This window comes from Brassica oleracea, chromosome C3, assembly GCF_000695525.1.
Source record: "Brassica oleracea var. oleracea cultivar TO1000 chromosome C3, BOL, whole genome shotgun sequence".
Lineage (NCBI taxonomy): Eukaryota > Viridiplantae > Streptophyta > Magnoliopsida > Brassicales > Brassicaceae > Brassica > Brassica oleracea.
In genome coordinates, this window is record NC_027750.1 from 60847096 (window position 1) to 60859863 (window position 12768).

Consider the following 12768-nt stretch of genomic DNA (forward strand, 5'->3'; position numbering starts at 1 on the left):
GGCAATTTTCCGTTTTTGTTATTCGAGCTGCGACTCAATTAGGTTTTTGCCGTCTTAGGGTTTTAGAACTAGGAATCTCGCCGACAGCTCTCGTAGCCTAGGCACTTACCTTGTTGTAAACGCTCAAATGCATATTCGGAATAAGAACTATCTTGCTCTCTTTCGATTTCTTATTTTATTACTGTTCTCGTTTCGTGTTCTGATTGCTTGGCGTGTGGTATTAGCAGATATCCGGGACTTCTGGGAAATTAGGGTTCTCCTACTTTTCTAATTTAAACGGAAATCGAAAGTGCGAATTTCGGTTCCCACAATTTGAAATGATAATTTAAACTAGAAATAAGTACTTCAAATATTTTATTTATGTTTATTTTGGTCAAAATATACGAATTAGAAATTTTGTTCACTGAAATTTTTAAATAAGTTCGAATAAAAAATGCTTTTAAACAGTTCATAATCTTTAAATATGTTCTAGTTATAAATATTATTAGTTGAATCCCATCTAAACATGTATAAAATCCGAATAAAGTTTCCTAGGTTGAACTTTCAAAAATCCGAAAATTCAATCATGTAAAATATTTGAAGCAACTTGGGTACGAGATCTAAGGGCAACCACAATGGTGGGATTGTGTTTCAAGTCCCTTAGCATTTTTAATTAAACTTTTATCTTAAAGGACGTAAGCTAAGGGATTAAGTGGATTATAAGTGGGACTTTGATTGTCCTTTAGTTTATTATTTAATTAATTTTTTTATTTGAATAAGTGATAACATATGTAATGAAGTTTTAAATAAAACTTATATGATAGAAGTTTAACATTAAAATTGAAATATTAAGAAAATTACAAATTTTTTTAAAAAAAAATATCAATCGAACGGAAGTGGATTGAGATTTCGAAGCTGCAACCTCTCGATTGGAAGCTGCAAAGACACGCCGACGGAGACTCCAGTGGAAGAGAGAAGACGCAGGTGGCGTGAGGAGATCAGGTCGTCGCTTTCGTTTGGAGAGGATCGATCTTCGATTCGATGCTTCAGTTCGTCGCCATCGAGCTCTCCTTTTTCGATTTTCGATTTCAATTTTCCGAATGCGAATGAGCCGAAACCACCGCCCCTTCTTCGTTTCCATCGTCCAATAACGTGATGCCACGTCTCTTTCGGGACGAGCCCAATTGTCCCTTACTTACGGCCCGTCCCACCCATTTTAATTTCATTTTGAATTATTTTTCGACCCAATAAAGAAGAAGGGACGGACCAAGGCACCCCCGATGCAGATGGCCTAAGTACAAATTCAAAGATTACGTCTGTAATGAACGTGCCAAAGTGAGAGATTAGTGAGCTGTGAACTATTGGGCCTTGTGCGGGCTCAATATAGGGCCATAAACCGAATCCATCGTTTAGATTCATTTCATAGTGTCAAATGATCTGACGGCTAGGAATCGAATCACCGTCCGCCGCAACATCCCAACTTCAGAGCAAAAAAAACTCAAAACGCCAAAAAACCCTCCTCCTTCCGTAACCAGAGCCGTCTTCTCGACGGAAGACAAAGATGCAAACAGTGAGAGCTTTGAGGAGAGTCACTAAACCCTCACAATGGGTTCGGTCTGTTTCCCAAGGAAAAAGAAGCTTCTCCGCCCTACCAAACTACTCCGCTTCAGATGCCGATGTCCAAGACCAGGTTTTGTCTTCTACTTAGTCCTTAAATGTAATTGATCTGATGTTAAATTTTCATAAATGGGATCTCTCGTGGTTTCATTTTTGAGAAAGATGCTTACTTTATGTATTTTTTATTTTGGTTCTTAGAACATTGCTATGTGATTGGTTTGATGCTATAATGCTAGGTTGATCGTTAGTGTTTTGAGTATTTGTCTCTCTGAAATGAAAATCTACTTCCTTTCTGTATATGTTAAAGGTTTCGGTTGAAGGGAAAGCTAAATCAAGAGCCGCCATTCTCGATAGACCCTCTTCACTCAATGCTCTTTCTGCTCCCATGGTATAGTTTTGGAGCAATATGGTGTCTTGAAGCTTATTTGTTTCTTTTAAAATGTTTGGTGTTTTTTCTAGGTTGGTCGGTTGAAGAGGCTATACGAGTCATGGGAAGAGAACCCTGCTATTTCGTTTGTTTTGATGAAGGTATGGATGGGTACTCTCTAGCTTCTCACTGGATCATGTGTCCTTTTGTATCCCTTGATTAAGCTACCGTTTTTTATTTTGTTTTTCCCTGAAGGGTAGCGGAAAAACGTTCTGTTCTGGTGCAGATGTCTTGCCTCTTTATCACTCGATCAATGAAGGTCCATCTCTTGTTTTAGTTCTCATTGTTCAATACTTGTAAAGGTTTTGTGAAGTTGACCAGAGTTAATCTTGTGATGTTAGTGTGAAGAGCTGCTGATGTGTATTGTCTCTTTCCTTTTTACAGGGAATACTGAAGAATGTAAACACTTTTTCGGGAGCTTGTACAATTTTGTATACCTCCAAGGAACATATTTGAAACCAAATGTGAGCCTCTTTTGACTTTCCCTCGATGCTCGTATGACCATGATTGACTAAAAAAAAAGCTTGACTTGCTTAATTGGTTAAGCTACTCAATAATACATGAAGCTGATTTTGTAGATATGATGCAAATAGTGACATGATTTAAGCTTTATTGACGTAATGCAGATAGCTATAATGGATGGTGTAACAATGGGTTGTGGTGGTGGCATTTCAATTCCAGGGATGTTTCGTGTGGCAACAGATAAAACTGTATGTGGCCTTATACTTAAAAGCTCCCTTCTTGTGGTTTTTGACCCCATTTTTTTCTCTTTTATCTTAGATATTGTCTAATGCAGGTGTTGGCACATCCAGAGGTTCAAATTGGTTTTCATCCTGATGCTGGAGCTTCTTATTACCTTTCACGGCTTCCTGGCTATTTAGGTGAACTTCACCTTTAACTGATCTCTTCGCTAGATTCATACTCTTCATAGCTGTAAATTAAAGATAATTTCAAAAACTACATCTGATTGACATACAAATACTCTCAACTGCAATGTTTTTGTACTTTCTTGTTCAGGGGAATACTTGGCTCTAACAGGGCAGAAACTTGATGGAGTCGAAATGATAGCGTGTGGCCTTGCTACCCACTTTTGCCTACACTCGGTTTGTTGCATTTTCCTTACCTTGTCCGCATTTTTTGTTCTTTCCTCTTAAGCGCATTTTCTTATCTTGGCTGTTGTGGCAGAGACTTGGGATGGTCGAAGAGAGGATTGGTAAGCTGTTGACAGATGATCCAACTGTCATTGAGGCTTCTCTTGCTCAATACAGTGATCTAGTTTATCCTGACAATACCAGTGTACTTCACAAGTAAACTTTTTAACTTGTCTCCATGTCTTAAAATCTATTTGAACTATATCACAGGAATGTGTAACCAGAAAATTCTTTTTCTCAGGATCGAGATGATTGATAGATACTTTGGGCTTGACACGGTTGAAGAAATCATTGAGGCTATGGTGAGAGATCTTTGTCTAGATGAGATTTTTTTCTTTCTTATACTGTAAGCTTTAACGTCTATCTGTGGCTTCAGGAAAACGAGGTTGCTGATTCTGGCAATGAATGGTGCAAGAAAACTCTCAAACAAGTCAAAGAAGCTTCTCCTTTGAGCTTAAAGATTACTTTACAATCTGTGAGTCCTTTTCTTCCTTTGCTTTGTCAAAATGCATTTCATTTTTTTTTCTGACTCTAGCGGTTACTTTCTCCTCTTAGATACGAGAAGGTAGATTTCAAACTCTTGATCAGTGTCTCACGCGTGAGTACCGTATCTCTCTCTGTGGAGTCTCAAAGACTGTCTCTGGTGACTTCTGCGAGGTAAATTCAGTCACTAACTTCTCAGTTCTCAGAACAAAGAATCATTATTCTTCATTTCTTGAATTTTTATTGTTGTTGATAGGGTATTCGAGCCCGTTTGGTGGATAAAGACTTTGCTCCAAAGGTGCATAGACCATAACCTATCTACACTTGCATCTCCTTTTGGTAATGGATGTTTCATGTTTAACGTTTTGAAAATGTATGGTTTGTTTCCCTCCAAAATATGCAGTGGGATCCTCCGCGCCTAGAAGATGTAAGCAAAGACATGGTGGACTGCTACTTCTCGCCAGCCACAGATGCCGATGATTCAGAATCTGAGCTGAAGCTTCCAACAGCTCAACGAGAGCCTTACTTCTGAGGAAACTACTGTTACTCATTGCCTGCAATAAAGTATTTCTACAGGTCTACAGCACTCCAATGAGATCCCTGCAATGGCCTTCTTTTGTTGTCGAACTCTCTTTTTTCTTCTCGCTGGAGCAAACAATGTATCTTCTTAATTAGAAGTGACAAGTTTGTCACTGTCTTGTGATAGTTTTTGTTCGTCTTTTATGAGAGAGATCCATTTCAAGTCTCAAGCTTCAGTAACTCGACTTGTTTCCTTGTCTCTAGTCGCTCCTGCAGCTTTCTCACTAATTCTTACGGACACACTCCATATCTTTCATCTCTCACCACCATCTCTGGTTTATGAGGCAATCCTCTGGTATAGACCTTACATTCTGAGTTCTCCTCGTGAAGAACACTCGTTGATGACCCTTGAAAAATGGATAATGCCAAATTTGAAATGACTTGAGAAGAAAGGTAACCCACCACTTGGTTCTTCTGCATAGGTAACTCTTTCTTCTGCACTTTTTCTTTTGCATTTAGAAGAAACATATCCATTTGAATTCGCAGGTTTTTGCCATTTTATCAAGTTCAGTTTTACTTGCAACAAGAAGATACAACAAGAAAGAGCCAATGCCCACTTCCAAAGGTGCTTCTCTGCTTTGTGATTCTGCACAAAGATTAAGAAAAAACTTCATAAATTATATCACCAAGTATAAGTGTACAGCATAGCCCACCAAATACAAGCTCTCATGAAAAATCAAATCCTTTCAAGAACCTGGAGCACAGATTAGACAGAGTTTTCATGTTGATAGCAAATTTTTTACCTTTATGAGAGAAAGTAAACACGTTTTTAAAGTGTTAAAGATGCAAACTTCTCGCCGAATCTATGAGTCTCCCGCTTTGCATACAACGGTCTACTCTCGTTGAGGGGCTTCGTTGAACTTAATTTTATGTTTATTTTGATATAATATTCAAAGATATCAGAATCCGAGTAGTGAGTATTATTGTTATTTGAATTCGACCTGAACATATATAAAATCCATGAAATCCGAATGGAGTCTGTAGAGGTGAACCCGGAAACCCGATCTGAACCTAATTTTTCAGGTCAAGATCGGGCTTTCAACTTAAAACCAATCGGTGATAAGTGGACTCATTCTAACTTTTTATATATGTCCCAGTTAAACTCCCAATGTTTGAGCTTATATTCTCAAAATATACCATATTTTGAACAAGACTTAGGTTCACCCCCTAGGGTGAACCTTTAAATTCACATTTCTTTCTATGACCAATTAAATTGCCACGTAGATAATTAATTAAAAAATATTAAACTTATTTAAAAATAACTAAAAAAACAGAATAATGCCAATTTTAATGACGATGACGCCGTTACTTAAACCGTAAACCCTAAATTTTAAATTCTAAACCCTAAACCTTAAATCCTAAACCCAAACCCTAAACCCTAAACCCTATACCCAAATCCTATACCCTAAACCCAAATTATATACCCTAAACTCAAATTGTATACCCTAAACCCAAACAATAAACCCTAAACCATAAACCCTAAACCCAAACCATAAACCCTAAACCCAAACCATAAACCCTAAACCCAAACCATAAACCCTAAACCCAAACCATAAACCCTAAACCCAAACCATAAACCCTAAACCCAAACCATAAACCCTAAACCCAAACCATAAACCCTAAACCCAAACCATAAACCCTAAACCCAAACCATAAACCCTAAACCCAAACCATAAACCCTAAACCCAAACCATAAACCCTAAACCCAAACCATTAAAAAATTAAGATTTCGGGTTTACGGTTTAGATGGCGATGTCAGCGTTGTTAAAATTAGCATTATTTTTTTTAGTTATTTTAAAATAAATTTAATATTTTTTAATTAATTATCTACGTGGCAATTTGATTGGTTCTAGAATGAGAGGTGAATTTAAAAGTTCACCCTATGGGGTGAACCTAAGTTTTGTTCCCATATTTTCCCAAATCTTTTACCTAAATAGAAATAAAATGAAACAACTTTCCTCTAACCATTTATAACGAGCGACATTTAAATTTTCTTAAATGCTTATGATTTTTCATGCACTTGTAACATTTATATACACTTAAGTTTTCATCTTTTTCTCAAGTAACATCAACAATTCGAAAGAAAAAAAACGCTATCCTTTTTTTTTACAAAGATGAGAAACCAAATCAAAAACATTAACTGAAACCTTCATGTTCTAGACTGCTCCATCAACCTCCCCGTTATAGCAGCCGCAAGAGCAGCAGTGAAATTTGAATCATTCGTTAATGACGACGCCATTTGCTGAACCAGAACCTCTTGCATTGTTCCCCTTTCGTTCTTCTCCAAAGCTAATCTTTGACCACCATGAACCATATCCAAAGTCACAGTGCTTGATCCACCTTGGCTTGTAGCATCTCCTTCAGAAGCGTTTGGACCTAAGTGGTTATGTGTCCCTTCGTATGTAGCAACCAGTATGGACGGATCCTCTGCGCTGCGTTGCACCTATACCACAACAACACGAGCCACATATCATCATTAGATAGCTGAAGAGACAGAGATAAACTATATTTCCAGAATATATCCTAAATTTTTAGGGGTTATAGACAATTTATAAAAAGATATAATAAAAACTTTTACATAATTTTTTTTAACAATTTGAGAACCTATATTAATGTACAAAAAAAATGTACATTATCTTTTAAAATTTTGGAAGTCATTAACCAATGTTTAATTTGCTTATGCTCATGACCGGCTTTGACGATTACAAAGGAAAATCAAATTCAACGTGTGGATTGCCTTCTTTTTTACTGGACATGACGGCGCAAACGAGCATCTAAAGTAAGCTCTAGGCGACGGGTTATCTCTTGTAACCTTTTGTCCGTATTTCCTCCATTGATAGCCATCTTTTACTGTCTGCAAAGTAATCCCACAACATAGTACTGTTTACTTCTTATGCGTCCATAGCAAACATAAACAACAAAACACTTACCAAGCTTGTGTCGGAAGAATCAGCAGGAAAATAGACTGTTGAAACCTTTGCTTTGTTGAAGCTATCAGTGATTGGTCTTTTGCATGAAAGAAGCTGATTTTTCTGCTCATATTGTTGATGGTGATGATCTTGGTTGCTTGAGCTATTCTCAGTTTTTCCATTAGGAAACCCTAAGAAGTCTTCCGGATCTTGTTTTCTTTTCTTCGTAGGTTGTTCGATATGATCTATCCCAGGGCTCTTTCGGCTTTGAAGCTTCTCCAAATGATGATGTAGTGCGTAGTACTTCTCACAGACTGTTTCTAGCGTCTCTTTTATCTTCTTGTTCTCTGAGTAGACTCTGTTTAGCTCCTCTCTTAACTCACTTGCACTCTGTTTCATAACCATTTAGTTTTTTAAAAATCGCCATTACCATCAAAAACTCTTCTAGTTTGTTGCAAAAAAGTCAAATTTAAGGGTATTATCCGTTTATGCATTTTAATTGATTTGGAAATTGATATAAGAATTACAAATCTCTACAATTTACGGATTTTCAAATCTTTGTATTTGTAAATTCGTATGTTTTAACTGTGATTTGTGTTTTTGTATTAAAAAAGTTCAATACAAATCCAAGAAAATCACTATAAAATCAAATTCATGAATAAATTTGTACGGTGAATAACACGTGGATTTAATTAGTATTTAGAAATCATAACACCTGATTTGAAATGTATTTACAAACCAATAACATTGGATTTCATTTAAATTTTTAAATCCACTAAAATACATTAACCAATAATAACCCTCACTAAGTATTCCACAAAGTAACTAACCTTATCTTTGACCAACCATTTCCTTTCGACACCAGCAGAAGTCGAAACTTTTACCTCCTCCTCCTGATGAAATGTCAAACATTTCAAACGAACCCATGATTAAACAAACTCAGTCAACGGAAATCGAAGGGATATAGAATCATGTAAAATCAGGACTCACCGGAAGTTTTGCTGGGAAACTACGATCAAAAGCGTTGATGTTGAGATTCAGAGATATGTCGAGAGAAGAAGAACAGTCCATTATAAAATAAATATTAATAATTGTTATAATTAAAGACACAGACCAAAAGAAGTAGTTGGTGCTTAGAAACTAAAGTCTAGACTTGCTTTCTTTGGTCGCAAGTTGGTGGTCTGAGTGGATGGGTAATGGCTTCTTTTTATAATACAAAACTAGTAAGAGTGTCTGTGAGGTTTTGGATTTGTTAGGGAGGAAAGTCGTTGGAAAGTGACGATCAATCTTAAAAGCTGTCTTAGATAAAGTCCAGAAGACATTAAAGAATTTCGGGAAAAAAAGACATACAGCTCACTGTCTTTAGAATTACAGTGATTGGCTAAATCAATGGGTTTACTACTATACAAAAATATTGTGTACTGAGTGACCAATCCTTGTTTCGTGTGTTCTACGTTTATGTATACAGTTTACTTTTTTTTTTGAGCAACTCCATTTACATTTTTTTTTTTTTTTTTGATATCCGTGGGGATCCGGCGACCGAGGTCAACCGACTAATCCCCCGAAGCCCGCAGCAGCCACGTAATTTCCACCCCAGGAATTAGCAGGGAGGGCCCGGGTGGCCACAGGTGGTTTTGAAGCCGGGTCCGTATTGGCGGGGAAACTGTCTCAAGACCACTAGCCCACCACCCGGTGGTTACATTTCTATCCATTGTAATCTTTCTTTCATATAAAACCTTGGTTTTTGAACCCAAATTATCTATAATCTTTGTTGATCCGAAGGCATCAAATTAAATTATAATGCATTATATATTATGCTTCGTTAATTACGAATTCTTTGGAATGTAGAATAAGAATCCTTTTAGTAAAATGTATTCCTTAAAGATTTCACGTGGTTAAACTCGTAAGCTATAATAATCAGATCATAAAAATATATGCATAAATAATATATCCACATGAATATAAACAAAATATTTGATGGTAAGAGTGTGTAAATATCTAATAAAGAAGTGAACTCTTTGTAAATATTAAAATATAAATATTTAACAAATTAGTGAACCCTTTCTAGATATCAAAAGTTAAAATACCTGAGAAATCGAATTATAAGACATATCAAACATACCGTCCAAAGACTTATCAAGTATCAAGTCTCAATCCAAACCACCTCAAATAAATCAATGATAACAATTTGTTATAACTTAAAAAAAAAAAAAAAACAATTTGTTATAACTTATGAGAAAAATAACAAATAAAAACAAGCAAGTAAAGAAGAATCAACAATATCGGCGGTAGTGTCCCATGCCGAAGAAAAATTTGTACGTCATACAAAAATTTCAATATGGTCAGATCCGTGTTTCCTCTAATTAATATTCTGTTCAGTTTGCTGAAAATTATTTAATATTGATCTCCCAGATCCATAGTGGGCATATAAGAATAACGAACGCTCCCTTGACTTGCTTGACCTATTGACTCTGATTCGGAGGTGGTAATTCTGGAGTGCATTACCATTTAAGACACTTTTTTCACTTTTTTGACAGTGGAAGACAAATATCGCTGAGAGAGAAGCTTCGTTCGGACGGAACTACCCTTCGCTGAGTAATCTGAAGTAAAAAGTAATATTGTATCGATTTGTGTCTAGTTGGTGGAGACCCCATTTAGTTACGTTTGTGTGTCGTTGTAAGAGTTATCAAGATTGGTTTATAGGTAAGTGGGACACATTACAACTGTTGCTGTTATCTAATCCAATGGTGATGAGCTTTTGACCGGTTTGAATTTCACAGCAATAGATTTTAAGGGGGGGGGGGGGGGTGAAACTAGATCGTAGGATTGGATTTATTTGAATTTTTTAAAATTACTATTATCAATTTCCCTCTATTTCTTTATGTGATTTATTTGACATATTAAAGTATATCAATAAATAAATTAGACATAATAAATTATAATTTTTTGTTGTCAATATTTTAAGATCCATTTTAGTATATTTTAGAAATTTTAATATGAAAAACATATCATGACAAAAAAAATTTTGTAGATTAAATGTTCATAGACAAATAAAATGTGGATATATTGTGGATAGTGAAAAAAAATGATCAGAGACATAATAAATGTATAAACAATAATTCAGTATAGAAAATGGTCTTTTTAAGCTATTAGATGTGGCAACTTAAACTACTTTGTAGGATTAGAATTTTTTAATTTTTCAATATTACTATTATTAATTTTCCTATATTTCTTTATGTGATTATTTTAACATATTAAATATATAAATAAATAGATTAAATATAATAAATTATAACTTTTTTCTTCTATATTTTGAAATCTATTTTAGTATATTTTAGAAATTTGAATATAAAAAATCATATCCACAAAAAAAAATTGCCGATTAAATGTTTGTGAACAAATAAAATGTGGACATATATATTGTGGATAAAAAAAATGTAGACGTCAAAACGATAAATGTATACAAAAAATATGGAGATGGATTAATGTTGATTTGAGAAAGGTGGTTCCACATTAATTTAATTATTAGAAAATCTGACCAAACCGTAGAGCTATAGTTGTTTGTAGATTTTGAATAAAAAATTGTGGAGGAGGGAGATGTGGATGGAAATGGTTGACGTCTTATGACTTTAAAATATGGGAAATTTGGCTACATGACTATAGCAAGCAACAAAATTAAGTCTATACCCATTACAATCAAATGGCTACGATATTTCTACAATATTTACTATATTATCCTTTCTCATTTTCACTTCTCTTTTTAATTAACTTTATAAGTTTAAAAATTATATATTCAAATTTTTTATATGTCTATAAGAAACATAGATTTTTTTTTGTATATGACATTTTTGAATTTTGTAAAACTAACATATATTTATAAAATTAAATATATACAGTTATAATACGAATCTATTTTATTTATAAAAAATAGAATAGAATTGTACCTATACAATTTCTATTTTTTCAGCGTTTCATATATGTTTCTACCATATCTCCATCTTTATCTTTATCTTCCTCTCCCTCTTTCCTTCCTCTTTGTTTTTTTCTCTCTTTCTTATATGTAATGTTCAAATAATATATTGTTGTATTATATTCTATTTTTTTATTCTATTTTATTTATGTATCATAGAATATAATTGTTTTAAAATATTCAATATCTCTCCCTCCCTCTCAGAGAAATTGCATTATCTATACACCACTTTCTTGATAATTAGGTAAATAAATGGATGTAATGTGTTTGAACGGTTTAACTTAGAACACATCTTCTCCTATCTTTAATCCTATATGCCTATGAAAACTGAAGAGATAAAGGTTTTTTTTTGGCTAGTATACCAACATCGTGCTTTCTCACTTTCACTTCTCTTTTTAATTAACTTTATAAGTTTAAAAATTATATATTCAAATATTTTATATATAAGAAACATAGACTTTTTTTTGTATATGACATTTTTGAATTTTGTAAAACTAACATATATTTATAAATTAAATATATACAGTTATAAAACGAATCTATTCTATTTATAAAAAATAGAATAGAATTGTAGCTATACAATTTCTATTTTTTCCGCGTTTCATATATGTGTCTACCATATCTCCATCTTTATCTTCCTCTCCCTCTTTCCTTCCTCTTTGTTTTTTTCTCTCTTTCTTATATGTAATGTTCAAATAATATATTGTTGTATTATATTCTATTTTTTTATTCTATTTTATTTATGTATCATAGAATATAATTGTTTTAAAATATTCAATATCTCTCCCTCCCTCTCAGAGAAATTGCATTATCTATACACCACTTTCTTGATAATTAGGTAAATAAATGGATGTAATGTGTTTGAACTATTTAACTTTAGACACATCTGCTCCTATCTTTATTCATATATGTCTATGGAAACTGAAGAGATAAAGGTTTTTTTTTGCTAGTATACCAACATTGTGTGGCCCAAAAAACACTATTCAAAACAGATTGTTAATTTCACCATAGTTTTAAGATTGCCCAATTGACTTTTTTTCCTATACACTTCCACATATTATATTATATGGCCACAAATAATAGAATGATAATTTTTATTATTATTTGTACTATATCAATAATTTTGTTCTTTCACATTCTATATTATACACTTAAACATCTATTATACGAATAAATATTCTCTTTCATATTAGACATTACTTAAATGACTTTGAACTCTACAAATAAACAATACTAATATAATAAATTATCTTCTATAGTTGTATTTATATTTGAAACATACTATTCTATATCGTTTGTATAAGTACAATGGTATTTGGTTATTGTGTTTGTAATGCAAACGCTCACGCGCTTCTGAAAGAGTAAAATATCTATTGATGTGCTAAATTGACACACCTTCCAAGCTATGGTTATTTTGTTAATTCTTTTGCTACTATGGTCATGTCACAAATTCACCCATAAAATATTTAACCATCTTACTTAGACAAATAATTGTGGGAAAAAAACATAAAAACATATTGTATTTAGGCTTTATTATGAGTTGAATTTGTAGCATTTGCATATATAGTGGGGTTTGGAGTGTATTCAAAAGATATTGGGCAAAATAGAAGAGAAATAAGCACTATACAGAAGTTGTGGGGTCAAAGTCATAAA

The 12768-nt window shown here is 33.7% G+C and overlaps 2 protein-coding genes across 2 annotated transcripts; one reads left to right on the plus strand and one right to left on the minus strand.

Moving 5' to 3' along the window:
- The first annotated feature begins 1412 nt into the window (after positions 1-1412).
- LOC106328945 (3-hydroxyisobutyryl-CoA hydrolase-like protein 2, mitochondrial) lies at positions 1413-4429 on the plus strand. Its single transcript, XM_013767492.1, has 14 exons — positions 1413-1669; positions 1904-1984; positions 2056-2124; positions 2219-2282; positions 2408-2487; positions 2650-2733; positions 2820-2904; positions 3041-3126; positions 3209-3330; positions 3416-3476; positions 3551-3649; positions 3730-3831; positions 3914-3955; positions 4061-4429. The coding sequence occupies exons 1-14, from the start codon at positions 1541-1543 to the stop codon at positions 4187-4189; spliced, it is 1233 nt and encodes a 410-aa protein (XP_013622946.1). The 5' UTR covers positions 1413-1540; the 3' UTR covers positions 4190-4429.
- A 1796-nt stretch (positions 4430-6225) lies between these two features.
- On the minus strand, positions 6226-8315 carry LOC106332273 (WRKY transcription factor 18). Its single transcript, XM_013770746.1, has 5 exons — positions 8136-8315; positions 7976-8038; positions 7167-7535; positions 6974-7090; positions 6226-6679 (listed from the first exon to the last, which is right to left on the minus strand). The coding sequence occupies exons 1-5, from the start codon at positions 8214-8216 to the stop codon at positions 6386-6388; spliced, it is 924 nt and encodes a 307-aa protein (XP_013626200.1). The 5' UTR covers positions 8217-8315; the 3' UTR covers positions 6226-6385.
- Positions 8316-12768: the final 4453 nt, after the last annotated feature.

Coding starts and splice junctions, on each gene's coding strand:
- LOC106328945 (XM_013767492.1), top strand. CDS start 1,541: ATGCAAACAGTGAGAGCTTTGAGGAGAGTCACTAAACCCTCACAATGG. Junction 2,488..2,649: donor GAACATATTTGAAACCAAAT/GTGAGCCTCTTT, acceptor GACGTAATGCAG/ATAGCTATAATGGATGGTGT. Junction 2,734..2,819: donor GTGTGGCAACAGATAAAACT/GTATGTGGCCTT, acceptor TGTCTAATGCAG/GTGTTGGCACATCCAGAGGT.
- LOC106332273 (XM_013770746.1), bottom strand. CDS start 8,216: ATGGACTGTTCTTCTTCTCTCGACATATCTCTGAATCTCAACATCAAC. Junction 8,039..8,135: donor GTTTCCCAGCAAAACTTCCG/GTGAGTCCTGAT, acceptor ACATTTCATCAG/GAGGAGGAGGTAAAAGTTTC. Junction 6,680..6,973: donor CATGTCCAGTAAAAAAGAAG/GCAATCCACACG, acceptor GTTGTGGTATAG/GTGCAACGCAGCGCAGAGGA.